We start from the raw sequence: 14,936 nt of genomic DNA on the forward strand, positions 1-14,936 counted from the left end.
CTCAGTCAGCTATGATTGCGCCACTGCACTCCAGCCAGGGCAACAGAATGAGACCTTGTCTCAAAACAACAACCCACAAAAAAAATTTTTTAATGAAAAATGTGTCGTTCCCATGTGTTGGTGCTTTAGCTGAGTTTTTTAAGAACTGCAGAATGAACAAAGGCTTAGCACCTCTACATCCCTCAACTGAAATCTATTGCACCCAGCTATTCATATGCCAAGTAATGGTTTTTCTTCCCTTTTCTTTTTTTTTTAAAAATCAATTCCCATTTGCTACCTCCCAGAAATACTTTCCAGACTACTCTATGAAGGCAGGAAAAGAAGGCAGCAGCTTGGTTTCTGGTTCCCTTGTGCTCTGCGGCTCGGCCCGATTATTCGATAGGTTTCAGGTCACCATGGCCAGTGTGGCACAGCGACTCAGTCCCTCAGTGCTGGCCCAGTCAACCTGAGCCAACCTGCATTTTCAGAGAAAAGGCAGTGAGGAACTTAGTGACAGGCAATGAATGCCCCTTGATTGCTTTCAAATGGGGGCGGCTTAGAGCTCCATGGTGTACAGCAAGCAGCGGCCTCAGGGCTGGCTTCATTCAGAGAAGGGGCTAGAGCTGCAACCTTGAAGAAATCAGGCCAGGGTGTATGGGAGCGTGTACATCTGTCTTTTCAGAATCCCTGCACTTTTTCTGAAGGTGTTTAGTACATGGGAAACCACTAATTCAAACAACCATGAGCTTCCCTCTCTCCTGCTCCCTCCCTCTCTCTCTCTCATTCACTCAAGCGCAGACCCCCAGCAAGTGGCCAGCAGGAATGCTTTCCATCTCCATTCCAGCCACTTTCTGCCATTGTGCACACCCCATCTATGGGAGGGAGAGGGGACGGGACCCACTCGGAATCGAGATGGGGCACACAACCAGCTCTGGGCACGGGTCACAGGGGGAGGGAACCCACGCACACGTGGAAGAGGCTTTTGCTTAGCATTTTGTGACGTGTACTGGTCGCTGCTTTTGGCTGGGAAGGCTGTTCTATTTTTGCCGGTGAAGTAGGATGTTTAAGTGGTAAGAGCATCAGCACTTCCAGCCTCCACTTCAATTCCCTTTTCCTGCTATCACAGCTTCTCTACCTGATGGTAACATTTAACTCCCTTTCCTCCTTTCAGTTCCAACGCCGAATTTTATAACCCCAAACCCAAAAGTATGGTAAATTCTGGTGATGCATATTTCACCACACAAGAAAATCCCAAAGTGAAGCTTGTGATCTAAAGGAAAGGTGCGTAACCAGCAGCAAGGAAAGCCCGGAGCTGGTCGGGAGGCTTTTCCTTGGCAGCATCGTGGGCAGGCTGGGCGGTGGCTTACCTCGGCACTCTCTTCATCGCTGGGCACACTATCAGTCGTTTCGCTTTCTGTTCACAGAGAGAAAAACACAGGGCCATCATTCCTGTCCCTCAAGCTGTCCCCAGGCTCGGGCAGTGTTTATAAAAAGGAGACTGAGTAACTAAACGCATCACCTCCCTCCCTTTGTAAAGTGAAACATTCTACACGGGAGAAGCTAGAGTGAATTTCAACTCTGTAATCTTCGGAGAAACCCGGCTTGAGAGCTCTGAGGAGGCTCCCTTGGCCAGGGCCGGGCTGTGTCTACACTGGGCACTACCTCCCAGGAAGGGGCGCTGGTCCCTGGGGCCCTCCTCACTGCAGCTCTGTCCACAATGCCCACATGGGTCCTGTCTTTCAATCCATGCCAACCAATTCATTTAATTCCCAGTGCAGAGTTGACCGTTTCCAAAAGGTCTTCCTACATTATCCCCATCCCACTCAGATCCTTCCTTTGCCTCTCACCCCTTTAGGACTTAGATCCTGGATTTCTAGAGTTGCATCTGCCATGTGGGTTACTGTAGGTGGACAGATCTGGGGTGCTCCCCATGATCCTCACCTCCTTGGATTCACTTTCTTTGGGATTGCCTCCCTTGAGTGTGGATGGAATGTGTCTGCTTCTAACAAATAAGATACAGCAAAGGGGATGAAATGGATGTGATCCTGTGTCCATGATCATGTTACATAACTCAGAAACCTGCTGGGAGAGGAAACACTCTGCCTTGCTGGCCTTGCTAAAGCAAACAACCGTGTTGGGAAGGCTCTTATGGCAAAGAACTAAGGACTGCTTCCAGCCAACAGCCAGCAAGAGACTGAGGCCCTTAGTCCAACAACCTGCAAGAAACTTAATTTTGCCAAAACCACATGAGCTTGGAAATGGACCCTTCCCCAGTTGAGCCTCAGATGAGACAGCAGCTGTAGCCAACACCTCCATGGCAGGTTTGCAAGACTCTGCAGCAGAGGACCCAGCTAAGCCATGCCTGGATTCCTGACTCAAAGAAACTGTAAGATCCAAATGTGTGTTGCTTCAAGCCACTAAGTTTGTGGCTGCATGGTTATGGCAGCCAATCAGTTGCCATCCCCATTTGGCCTGCCAGCTGTGAGACACTGGGCAAGTTTCTCACCTTTACTGAGCTGCAGTTTTCTCCTCTGTAAAATGAGGGCACTGCCACCATCTAAGAGGATTACATGGAGAGTGAGTGAGAGGGTACATGGGAAAGGCCTAGCAAGGGCCTGGCACACAGCACACACTCCATACATCAGCACTGCTTAACACTGGGTTTGCACAACAGGCTGGATTAATGGAATCGAAGTCTAGTGATTACACATGACCTATGCTTATAAAAAGCTTTTTAAACGTAAAAACATTTTGATTTTGTAAAATAAAATATCAATGGTGTGCGATTATTCCAGTGTCCATAACCATTGAGAAATAAAATCACAGAGGGCAGAGCCTGTGCAATATTTAGGCATTTAGAGATCACTTAGCCTGAGCCATTCGTTTTACAGACAAGGCCTAAAGAGTAACTGCAATAGCTTCTCTTCCTGATGGCAACCTTTAACTGCCTTTCCTCCTATTTAGTTCCAATGCTGAATTTAATAACCCCATACCCAAAAGTATGGTAAATTTTAGGTGACGTATATTTCACAACACAAGAAAATCCAAAAGTGAAGCTCGTGTTCTAAAAGAAGCAAACATTTAGGGAGCCCTATGGGTCAGTGCCATGCCAGAGGCTTTGCATGCAGGTCTCACAGGGGTCCTACGTCAGGAAGCAGCTGCTCTCATCCCCCGTTACGCAGAAGAGCTCTTATGCTCCAGTGCCTTCCAGCTTTCCACCCGGTCCCTGCTGAGGGGCTGGCCTCTGTCTCACATCTTCCTGGTGGCAGAGCTGGGATGAGATGGCTCCAGCCCAGACAGAGCCCTTTCTTCCACTGAGAGCATTAGCCCAGACCAGGCTCTCTATCAATTAAAGGCAAAAGAACAAATGGACAAACTGTGCCACAGGTGCATTCCTTAAACAAGGAAAGTAAGAATGTGGACTCCACTGGTCCCAGCCTGGAGTCTCTGGGCCTGTTTCTCAGCCACTGTTCTCCAGTAACTTCACACAAACCTGAGTGATCGCGGTGGGCTGGCCATGAGCATGCAGAAGACAGATCTCTCCACTCCTCGGACTGGGCATGTTTCCCCAAAACACCCCATGCTGGGAGCCACAGAGGCCCAGAGAAGCCCTCAGCCTCAGCTGACGACGATCCCAGCTATGAAGATGAGCTGACGTTGCCAAGCACAAGAATTGTTTCCACGCAGAAACACATGAAAACCAACAGAAAAAGAAAATTCCCCTCCTCAGAGAACCCTCGTGCTGGCTCAGTATCCTGAGGAGGCAGGAATCGGAACAGCCACTCCCAAGAAGAAAAATGAGGAACAGAGATGTTGAGACACTTGCCAAAGTTGCCAACTGAGACAGCACAGAGGAGAGAAAACAAAACTGTACTTCTGATTCCAGGGCCTGTGCACTGCACACAGCAGCCCTGCTTCCCTGCTGTTCTGGTCTCTGACAACATTTCAAGATCCGCTTTCCATTTTATGCTTAGCTTTCTTTGTGCTCCAAAGCCAAGCTTTCTCTTCCTTTCATACGGGTTCAGATGCTCTTCACTCCTAATGACTCTCCATAAATATCACTGTCTTCTTTTCCTTTCCCCTCCAAATACAAACAAAGATACGCCACCAAGCATGCTTTGGGGGCTGGGATTCCAGCACAGCCCCAGTCGCAGGTGCAGGAGGGGCTGGAAGTCAGATCCTGGGGTAAGGCTCCTGGGTAAGACCTTGCACCGCCCATGAATGTGACCGGGATGCTAACTTCCTTTAAGTACCCAGTTTCCAGCTTCGGGGAAATAGCGGCAGATAAGAAAAGATACACACGCTCCGAACTTATGTTTTCAGCTGACACAAATGCGAGTTAAAGAGCGTCGTGTCTAGATTAAGTTCCACAGCATCTGAAGTCATCAGGAAGATGCGCCCTATTAGGACACTGACAGTTTTAAAAAGGGGCCTTCAGTACCTTAGCTTAGGAGCAGAGAACCCTGAACCTCCCCCTGAGGGGAGCAGTTCTCTCTGTGACCCCAGAATCGGTGGCTCCAAGTGCTTTGTTGGATGCACCGCGCCCCGTGTCCTCTGTTTCCTTGGTTTGACCACCATTGCCACTTCCACGCTGACTTCTTACACAAGGGAGCTGACTGCAGCTGGGCCTCCAGATCAGTGTTACTATCGAACTATCAACATACGTTGTCATTTCATTTTCCCTTTTGATTAGTTTGGATTTGTTTTTGCTTTTTGTTTATTACTTACTTCGAATACATGGAATAAAGAAGTCTGGAGTTGCTTCTCCAGCAACTCCAAACAAGCTGAAGAAGCTGAAGGTGTTCGTACAGTACCAACAGGCACATGAGTAATTCACTTAACCTTTCTGGTCTCAGTTTTCCTGAAAGCATCTAGGGTGGGAAGGAAGGGGAGGATTTGGATTAGATGATCTCAAAAGCTCTTCCAGTTCTAGGGTGACACTGGCTGTAGGTTCACTCTCTACCCAGTCCAGTTTTTAACACCTCCCTGAGAATATACATATTGTCTAAGCAGGAACACTGCTGGAAGGGAGAGGATGCACTTTCACCTGAAAGGCTTTTTGCACTCTGACATTCTGCTACACCTTCTGGAAGGCTCTTGTTCAGCAAGTTTGATTTGAATTTCTTTCTATTGATCATATTCTCAATTACTTTCACCAGGAGTAAGTTATTTTCAAATCAGAGTCCTCTTAATCTCAAAGCAATTGTGTCTTTGCTCCGCCCAACAAAATGCAAGCCTGGTGTGGTTTCCCGAAGGATTCAAAGCCTTTACTGATGGCTGCTGGTCAGCAGGCGATCTCCACTCTCTCATTATAGCCAGTGAGTCCTTCAGACGATGTTTTCTTCTCGAGTCTACTCTCCAGCCCCTCTTACCCATCCTCCCCCATTATTCTACTGTGGTTTTCTTCTACTAAACCATCAACCACCTAATAAAATTCTGATGCCACAGATCAGGCAAGGGGTCACTTTGTAATGGACCTTTAAACATGACATGTCTCTCCGCCAGAGTTTCCCAAAGTGGCACTTTGAAATGTCCCTCCCTAGTATGAAAGTTTCACAAATCACACTAGAATTTTATGTTGTCTTAAAACATCCAACGCAAGTACTATCTCTTCTGTTTCTCACCATAATATTTAGACCATAGAGGAGAAGACAGACTTGCAAAACTGAATGTGGTTTTGTAATATACTACTGGGATTATAATTCAATGATCAGTAGGGGGAAAAACTAGCAAACAGCAGCCTCCAAATACCAGTTTCCCAAACAGATGAATAAAGGTGGTCAGAGCATGCCGGGCGCGGTGGCTCACGCCTGGAATCCCAGCACTTTGGGAGGCCGAGGCGGGTGGATCACGAGGTCAGGAGATCGAGACCATCCTGGCTAACACGGTGAAACCCCGTCTCTACTAAAAATACAAAAAAAATTAGCCGGGCTTGGTGGCGGGCGCCTGTAGTCCCAGCTACTCCGGAGGCTGAGGCAGGAGAATGGCGTGAACCCGGGAGGCGGAGCTTGCAGTGAGTCGAGATCGCGCCACTGCACTCCAGCCTGGGCGACAGAGCGAGACTCCGTCTCAAAAAAAAAAAAAAAAAAAAAGGTGGTCAGAGGAGGTTGAAATTCAGATGAACAGCCCAAACAAAGGAACTCCATCATGAAAAACAGGCAAATGGCCGACTCTACTGGAGAACATAAAGCAAGAAAGGTGAATACACGCAGAAAGCTGCCTTTCCTGACAGCATGTTATACAATTTCTGACGGAGGAACTAAAATTAGCTACAGTCAGTAGCAGGGAAATGTTTTACATCACTGTGAGCTCTAGAACAGCAGCAGCGACGAACATTTTGCCTCCAACCAGTAAGCCTCCCTCCACGAGGTTCTGGAGAATCCAGACAATGAAAACAACGGAAAGAACCAAAGGCCAGGCTGAAAAGCCAGGCTCCAGCAAAACCTCCTGTTGACTGCCATCCTGGCACTGAAATCCTTCCTTTCAAACCTATGCAAATGTCCTGAAGAGAGTAATGAAATGTTTATTTCTCTCTGCATGGATCTGCTGTTCTCCGGAATCTTTTGCTTGAGCAAATGCCACTGCTGGCAGAACAGCAAGAAGAGGTCTTTCCAGAATCCCCAAGAAGACCTCAGAAAAGTCTTACTCAACAGATAAACATAGAAGTCTATTCTAAAGCTCCAACCCCCTAAAAAAGAAGAGAGAAAGCAAACCACATGGAGTGTAACGATGCCTGCAGCAGCAGGCTATAGAAGAAAGTCATGGGTTTTTAGCCATAACTATGTAAATATAAGCAAAGTGGCTGAGTGTTTCACGCTTCGGTTAGCTCTACTGTAAAATTAAGGCATAAACATTCTGCTCTGCCTCCTTTGGTGGGTCCTTGTGAAAATCAAATGAGATCACGGGATGTGGCTGTGTTCTGAACGGCAGAGCCCGTGCGCTGTCCAGGGCAGCAACACAGGGCGGGGGTTAAGGACCGGCCTTTGGCATCAATGGCTCATGGGTTCTAGCTGTGCTCCCAATCATTCCTCCCTCAGACACACTGCTCTACCCACGCCAGCCGCAGATCCATATATATATATATTTTTTTTTTTCTTTTTTTTTTTTTTAAGACAGGATCTCGCTCTGTCACCCAGGCTGGAGTGCAATGGTGCAACCAGGGCTCAATGAAGCCTTGAACTCCTGGGCTCAACGGGGTGCTCCTGCCTCAGCCTTCCAAGTGGCTGGGACTACAGGCACATGCCACCACACCCAGTTAACTTTTTTTATTTTTTGTAGAAATGGGGTCTCACTATGTTGCCCAGGCTGGTCTCCAATTTCCGGGCTCAAGTGATCCTCTCACTTCAGCCTTCCAGTGCAGGGATTACAGACGTGAGCCACCACACCCAGCCAGATTCATCACTTTTAAAAACGGGATGATGACGATGCCCAGGCTGACAGGGTTACTCTAATCATAATTAAACAAGTCAACTGTATCATACCAGGCGTGGCAGCTCATGCCTGTAATCCCAGCACTTTGGGAGGCTGAGGCGAGCAGATCACTTGAGCCCAGGAGTTCTAGACCAGCCTGGGCAGCAAGGCAGAACCCTATTTCTATTAACAACAACAACAAACAACAACAACAACAGTCAACTGTACCCAAGCACTGAGCATGGTTCCCAGGGCACAATAAACTTGCAAAACATAGTAGTTCTTGTGACTGCACACTGGCAAGGACCAAACAGGGACAGGCACGTATAAGAGTCCAAAACGCATTTGCTGAATAAATCACTGATGACAAGCTCATCCTGTTTGACAGATTATAATCTTCCTGTGGCCAAGGTCTATTCTCACATTCCACTTACGCTCCTAGCATAAATGCACACTAGGACCTATGCTAAGTGAAATAAGCCAGTCACAAAACAACAAGCACTATGATTCCACTCATAGGAGGTACCTAGAATAGCCAAATTCATTGAGATAGAAAATAGGCAGGAGGTTGCCAGGGGCTGGGGTGGAGGAGGGAAAAGAGGACTTAGTGTTTAATGCAGACAGAGTTTCAGTTTTGCAAGATGAAAAACGTTCTGGAGGTGGATGCTGGTGATGGCTGCACAACATTAATGCACTTAATGCTACTAAACTGTGCACCTAAAAATGGCTAAAATGGTAAATTTTATGTTAATGTATTTTACCACAGTTTTTAAAAGTGAAAAAAAAAAAAGAAAGTTGGCATTCAGGGAAAATGAGATTAGATTTAGTGGCTGATAATTCACAAACAACAGTCCTTTGAGTCAACTCTAATTCCAATGCTGGTCGGAGCCAGTGTTGGGGGTGGCACCTACTGGAGGACACCCCATTTGGCAGCGTGTAAAGAGCACAGGGAAGAATCCCTGAACTATTTACTAGAGCTGAACTGCAGTTTCCCAGGATGGGGACTCTGCTTTTTATTTTTAATATCTGCAAGCAGTAACACTGACTCAGAATTTATATTTCCTAATTACGACTGATTTCCACAAAATTCAATGGAGATCATCAGGAAGAGAGGAGATGAAGTAATGCTGGTGAACAAGAGGAGCCATCCTTTTACTCTGGAAGAATGGAAGAACCAACTGGATCTGTTCCTCCCCCTGTGACTCTGCCTGGGCCAACTCCTGTCATTATGCAGCCAAGTCCCTGGAGAATTGGAAATGGGCTCAGTCATCTGGCCTAATTAGAACCTGTACTAGATATAAAAAGAAAGAGAAAATATGTGGAAAGGACAAGTACGCTTGGTGGATGGAATGGATCTAGCAATGAGCTTGGGGTCTGAAGGCTGAGGTCAAGTCCTGGCCCAAACTCTTGCTGACTGTACGACCCTGAGCAAGCCCCTTCCCTTTCAGAAATGAAGGAACAGGAAGAGATCATCTCTAAGGTCCTATCCAGCCTGCTCAAACTGAGAATCCATTAAAACACTCTGCCAAATTTCTAATAACTTGGGCTAATAAATTAGACTCTGATGAACTACTGCCCTAAAGAAATCTTATCTGTAACCATATATAAAAATGTTATGGGAGGCCAGGCACTGTGGGTCACACCTGTAATTCCAGCACTTTGGGAGGCCAAGGTGGGCGGATCACCTGACGTTAGGAGCTCGAGACCAGCCTGGCCAACATGGTGAATCCCCGTCTCTACTAAAAATACAAAAATTAGCTGGCATGGTGGTGTGCGCCTGTAATCCCAGCTACTCAGGAGGCTCAGGCAGAAGAATCTCTTGAACCTGGGAGGCGGAGGTTACAGTGAGCCGAGATCATCCCACTGCACTCCAGCCTGGGAGACAGAGCGAGACTCTGTCTCAAAAAAAAAAAATAAATAAATAAAAAATGTCATGGCCAGCTGAGTAAAGAAATGCTGTGATCCTGTCCTCTACCTGAGAACAAAAGTGTCCAAGAAGATGTTGATCAAGATAATTAAAGTATGAAAAACTCCAGGAAGAACAACTCCTAGGACAGAGGAGGGATGCTCCGTGGGGTGGTGAGATGGGTGACCCTAGACCAAAGGACTGCGCGGCCGGTTCCCACGCCTCCCGGAGCCTCCCGCTGACGCTTACCTGCATAGGAAGACACGGGGGAGATCTGCAGAGGGTAGAGCTCGCTCATGCTGACCGGCTGCTCGTCGCTCTCAGTGGTCACCTCTACAACTTGGCAAATGTCTGGCGGATTGGTGACAATCTCTTGATTCTCAATGTTGCTGTCCAGATGGGACTGTCCTACAACTTCAAAGAAAAGACAGCCATCATGCAAAGTCTGCTGACCTCACAATTCTAGCACACTTTCTCAAGAAAGAAAGTCTTCCCCAAAAGAGCCAGGTCGCCAGGCTCCCATCACCATCTGTCCCCTGCCATGGGGCTGAAGAACACGCCTGAGCTCTGTAGCTCTGGAGTGATGTCTCCCAGGGAGCAGCCGGCCAGCACTTGGCTCCCCAGGTCTGTCTCCAGCATGCCTGCCAATGGCACGCACGGTAGCCATGTCCTATCCAGCTCAGCAGAATTCCACAGTCAACCCCGTCACAGCCAAGGCCACAGGACCAGAGGCGGCATCCAGCCCCAGCCCCAGGGCCAGACATGACAGTACTTTGAACCTGACCGACTTCTGCTCCCTGCTCTTGCTCCAAAAGAAGGCGCTGTGCTTATTTTCTGGGTTCTACAATCCAGGGAGACATTATCAAACCTTACTAAAGAGGAAGGGCCATGAAAATCTACCCAATTGTGTCACATCTAGCTGTGTGAATGTTTGTGTTCAGGTTTTGTATGAACATAAGTTTCCATTTCTCTGGGATAAATGCCCAAGGTCCCCATCTAGCTGGGGGGCGCTCTGCTTACGCTCCCAGCTCTCTTCCTGCTCTACAGGCAACATGTCCAACTGGCTGAAATATCAGCACAATGGAATAGAGTCAGATCTCCAATTCTGGCAAACATTAGTAGCATCAGCTCCGCGGAACACTGATAAGATGGATTCTGACCACCCTGGCTCTGAAAACTGCCTCAAATATTTTTCTTATATTGTTTATTTTGAGATCATTGTAAACTCACATACAGTTGTAAGAAATAATACAGAGAGATCCTGTGTGCCTTTTACTCAATTTCTTCCAATGGTTATATGCTACAAAGCTAGAATACAATATCGCAACCAGAGTATTGACATAAATAACAATCCACCCATCTTGTTCCGATTTCCTCAGTTTTACTTGCACTCTTTTGTGTGAGCGTGTACCTGCACCAGGACTAAGTGCAATTTTATCACACATAAAGGTTCATGTACCTACCACCACTGTCAAAACACCAAACAGTTCCATCACGACCAATCTCTCTCACGTTACTCTTTGTAACCATAGCCACCTTCCTTCAGTACCTCCCCATCCATCTCTTTGTCCATGACCCCTGGGCAACTATTAATCTGTTCCCCATTTCATTAATTTGTTCATTTCAAGGATGTTATATTAATGGACTCATACAGTAGACTTTTGGGGCTGGCTTTTTTTTTACTCAGCATAATTCACTGCAGAGTCACCCAAGTTGTTGTGTGTATCAGTCATCGGTTCCTTTTCAATTGCCGAGTAGTATTCCACGGTATAGGTGTACCAGTGTGTTTATTCTCCCCTCTGAAGGATGTCTGAGTTGCTACAAGCCTTTGACTATTACAAATAATGCTGCTATGGATGTTTGTGTTCAGGTTTTGTATGAATATAAGTTTCCATTTCTCTGGGATAAATGCCCAAGAATGCAATTGCTGAGTCATATGGTAATTTCATGTTTAATTTTACAAGAAAATTGCCAAACTGCTTCCCGGAGTGACCGTGCCATTTTACATTCCCACCAGCAGTGTCTGAGTGATCAAATTTCTCCACAGCCTCGGCAGCATTTCGTGTCGTCACTGTTTATTTATTTTGGCCATTCTCATAGGTAAGTAATGATGTTTCATGGCCATTTTAATTTGAAGGTCCCTAAGGTCCTGCCCTCATTTTGAATGAAACTGACCTCATACCACTGTTAGTTGGATGAAATGTCCCTGAAAATTAGCTTCAATAAATAAAGGTGAAGAAATAATTCCCAAGGTCCTCAAAGCACTTTGCCACCATCATCAACGTTTTACTCATACCTGTATCTGTTATTTTAACATTTTAACCCATAAGGATGACAGAGAAAGCATCGTTATCCTGTTATAGATGAAGAAACTCAGGCACAGAGAGGGAGAGTGACTTGTCCAAACTCGCACAGCTTGGAGTATATGTGGTGCTCTATGTTGCAGTCATTTTCTCACCAATCGGCAAAGTATTCAGGTTAGAACGCATTCCAGTCTCCTTGAGACGCCAGGCGTCATGGAGAGGCTCGTTTTAATCACTCCAAGTATTTTATTTTCTGAAGTATTTTTGTTTATAAACAGGTTCCTGTTTTAATTGCTTTCTGTGGAGTGACAAGCACATTATCTGATTTCTACGCAGGGAAGGTTTTAGAGGGCAGTGGCAATTCATAGGTCCTTTAATAAAGAAAGGAAAGGCACAAAAGAGGCTCAGAAAGGGGATTTGGGGCTGTGATACAAGAGTCCAAAAGCCACAGCATACAGAATGGAAGGGAAACCGGATCCTGCTTAGGTTTTCCTGGTGGGGATAAAATTAAAGAAAAGGCAGGCAGGCTATATATGGCAGGCAGACTCCCAAGCCCATTTATTCCATCCTTTGGATCATCCTATGTGAGGGTGAGGACATCAGTTATGCAGGTCACCAGACACAGACTGACGCTGACCTACACCAACCTCTCTCTAGTTTCCTCTGCCTCTTCCCGCCAAGTAAAATAAAATGACAGGAAAACAAGGTAATGTCCTGCCCTATCCTAAGTCCTAAGAAGCAGCTGGTGGGTGGAGGTAGCAACTAAATGGGGTGTGAGAGTTTGAGGAGGGAGGGCGCAGCGATACCTTGCATACTAAGGCAGTGAAGGTCTTAGATAAATGTGACTTAAGTCGAAGCCATTTTAACTTCCAATATTTCAAAACTCATCTCTCCTTTGCATGTTGCTCCTAACAGAAAGACAGCAAAGCCAGCTGGGACTACAAACAATGGCAGCAGCTCAAGTATCCCCCTAGTCAGATCCCTTTGTTCCAACCAGGAATTCTTTCTCACACTGCTTCTCCCCATGACGTCCTAGTCGGTTATTCAACTAACAGAGATTTATGGAACACCTGCTTGCACCTCCCAGCCTCCCAGGGCTAGAAGGAGCAGCGGAAGATCGACGCAGTCAAGGATCCGGTTTGTAAGAAGTTCATATACATGGCTATAGGCCAGCGACTAACCATCTAGAGAGTCAGTTTAAGGCCGTAAACACTGAGAAGAAAGAAAAGAAAAAGAAGGGGGCCATACAATGGAAGCGAGAGAAGTGGGGTGTTTTTTCCAGTTTGAGGAATCAAAGGCTTCAAGGAGGTAGTGGCACAGGAGTGGGGGTTGAGCAACAGGCAGCATTCACCATGCCCCTGACTTCTGGAGCCCCTTCCTGACCCGCCAGCACAGACTGGCCTCTCTCCCCTGGGTGCCTCTCACTCACTGTCCCCGTCACTCGGCTGAAACTACGATGGGCCGCGACCTTGTGACACTTCTGACCTGAAGTTGCTGGTTAACTCTATATACCTGTATGGAGCTTTGAGTTGGTCAATGGCATCTCTCCTCAACCAAAGTATGAACTTTTTGTGTCCAGTCATGACACATGCTCACAACTCCCACCGGAGAGGCGCTCAGGGACTCTCCCCTGAATAAATGGACATGTGATGGGGCTGAGGCTCACTGACTGGAGCCAGAGTGGAGTCCTGCAGGGGATTGTGACAATCTGCAAATACGGGACGTGACAATTAATGTTTTCTAGAAAAATGTCAAGACTTCTGGCAAGTGGACTCTTGAAACCTTTGGGAAGTGATAAAGACAGCCGACTGTGGGTGCGAGGGCTGGGGCCAGGGAGGAAACGTGTTGGGGTGATGAAAATGTTCTGTCTTGACTATGGTGGTAGTTACATCACTGAGTGCGTCTGTCAACATTTATAGGACCGTATGCCTTAAAAGGGGTGAATTTTACCGTATTTCACTTAATATACATGACTTGGGGAAAAAAGTAGATAAGCACGTCCATGCAGATTTTAGGTGTATCCTGAATGCGGCTGACCAGGACAGAAAAGTCATTCTGTTTTCTGGGCTATGATCTGGATACCAAGTTAATATAATTACGTTATCTCTCAGGCCAAATTCCCCCATAGGAGTGTGTTGCTTTATGCCCTGGTAAGGGACAATGGCTTCTCTCCATCCAAACATCGTGGGTACTTTAGAAACTTTCCAGCTCTCGAGTGAAAGCCCATGAGAGAAGCAGGGAAATCCCAATATCGAAATGCTCTCAGATGAGCATCAACACTCTCACTAACCAGTCTCTATCTGTTTCTCTCTCTCTCTCTCTCGACATGTGAACTGATTTCCCTGGACCACCAAGCGGCAAAACAGACAGCAACACTGACTCCTGACAGGTGAAAAGACACAGGAATAACAAACTTACCTGCTACAGTAAACAGTCAGAAGTGGCACTCCTCTGGGTACCAAAGAGTGTCCTGACTGAATAATGACAAAACCTGACTTTCTGAGCACTGATCTTTGCTTCTCCCTACCACCTCCCAAGACCTCACAACCCATGAGGAAGGCACAATAGTGATCCCTATTCTAGACATGCTGAAACAACCATACAAGACAGAACTACATGACTAATTCAAGGTCAGACAGACAATCAGCAGCAGAACCGGGATTCAATGTTAGCCTTACCCAACTCCAAATTTCAACTCTTTATAATATGCTCTCCCTAACAGAGAGAGTTAATGAAGTCCAAACTGAGCTACTGAGGGCTTTCTTAGCCCCTCTCAGGATAAAAACTTTTGAATCTCACCTTAGTGAGTCTCCAGGCTCATAACTAACAGTGACATTTCTTTTCAACAGTTATCTATTGTGTGCCAGGGAAATTCTCAAACAGAAGAACTAGAAATCCACTAAGTTTCTCCAGTTTATTAAAGTCAGCACATCTGAAAAGAGTCACCCACAGGAATGCAATTTTATCTGAATCTAGTTGCTGAGAATTATAACAATATTATTTATGGCTGGTTACTGATGAACCGGTTTGCTTCTTTAAAAGGTCATTCTCACTTTATTAGCAATTGTTGACTTAATGTAGGTCTCCACCTGAGAAAGCAACTTGCTCCCATGCCTCAGAGAAAGTGCTTAAAAGCAGATTATTAGAAACAGAGGGGTCCTTGGAGGTGGTTTGGTCCTACCATTTTACAGTTGAAAAAAGCTGAAACCCAGAGCTCAGGTAAATTGCTAAGGTCACCCAGGTAGCTGCAGAGTCAAGAATGAAACTTACTAGCAGGCATAAAAAATCAGGCCATCAGCAGAGCATCATGCAGGGAAATTTCCCCCGACCCCTCTGAA

The 14,936-nt window shown here is 46.4% G+C and overlaps 1 protein-coding gene across 21 annotated transcripts in view; it reads right to left on the minus strand.

The window, feature by feature from the left end:
- IRF2 (interferon regulatory factor 2) overlaps positions 1-14,936 on the minus strand; it is an 87,044-nt gene that overhangs the window by 1,623 nt on the left and 70,485 nt on the right. For 12 of the 21 annotated variants that reach the window (XM_024356373.3, XM_063809212.1, XM_024356378.3 and 9 more), the window contains 2 exons: positions 9,545-9,709; positions 1,347-1,393 (listed from right to left, as the gene is read on the minus strand). In XM_024356373.3, coding sequence (XP_024212141.1) covers positions 1,347-1,393; positions 9,545-9,709 — 212 coding nt within the window. The remainder of the gene's footprint in view (positions 1-1,346; positions 1,394-9,544; positions 9,710-14,936) is intronic. The other 9 variants (XM_024356377.3, XM_063809224.1, XM_063809222.1 and 6 more) reach the window with 1 other exon arrangement.

The sequence above is a fragment of the Pan troglodytes genome, chromosome 3 (genome assembly GCF_028858775.2).
Source record: "Pan troglodytes isolate AG18354 chromosome 3, NHGRI_mPanTro3-v2.0_pri, whole genome shotgun sequence".
Lineage (NCBI taxonomy): Eukaryota > Metazoa > Chordata > Mammalia > Primates > Hominidae > Pan > Pan troglodytes.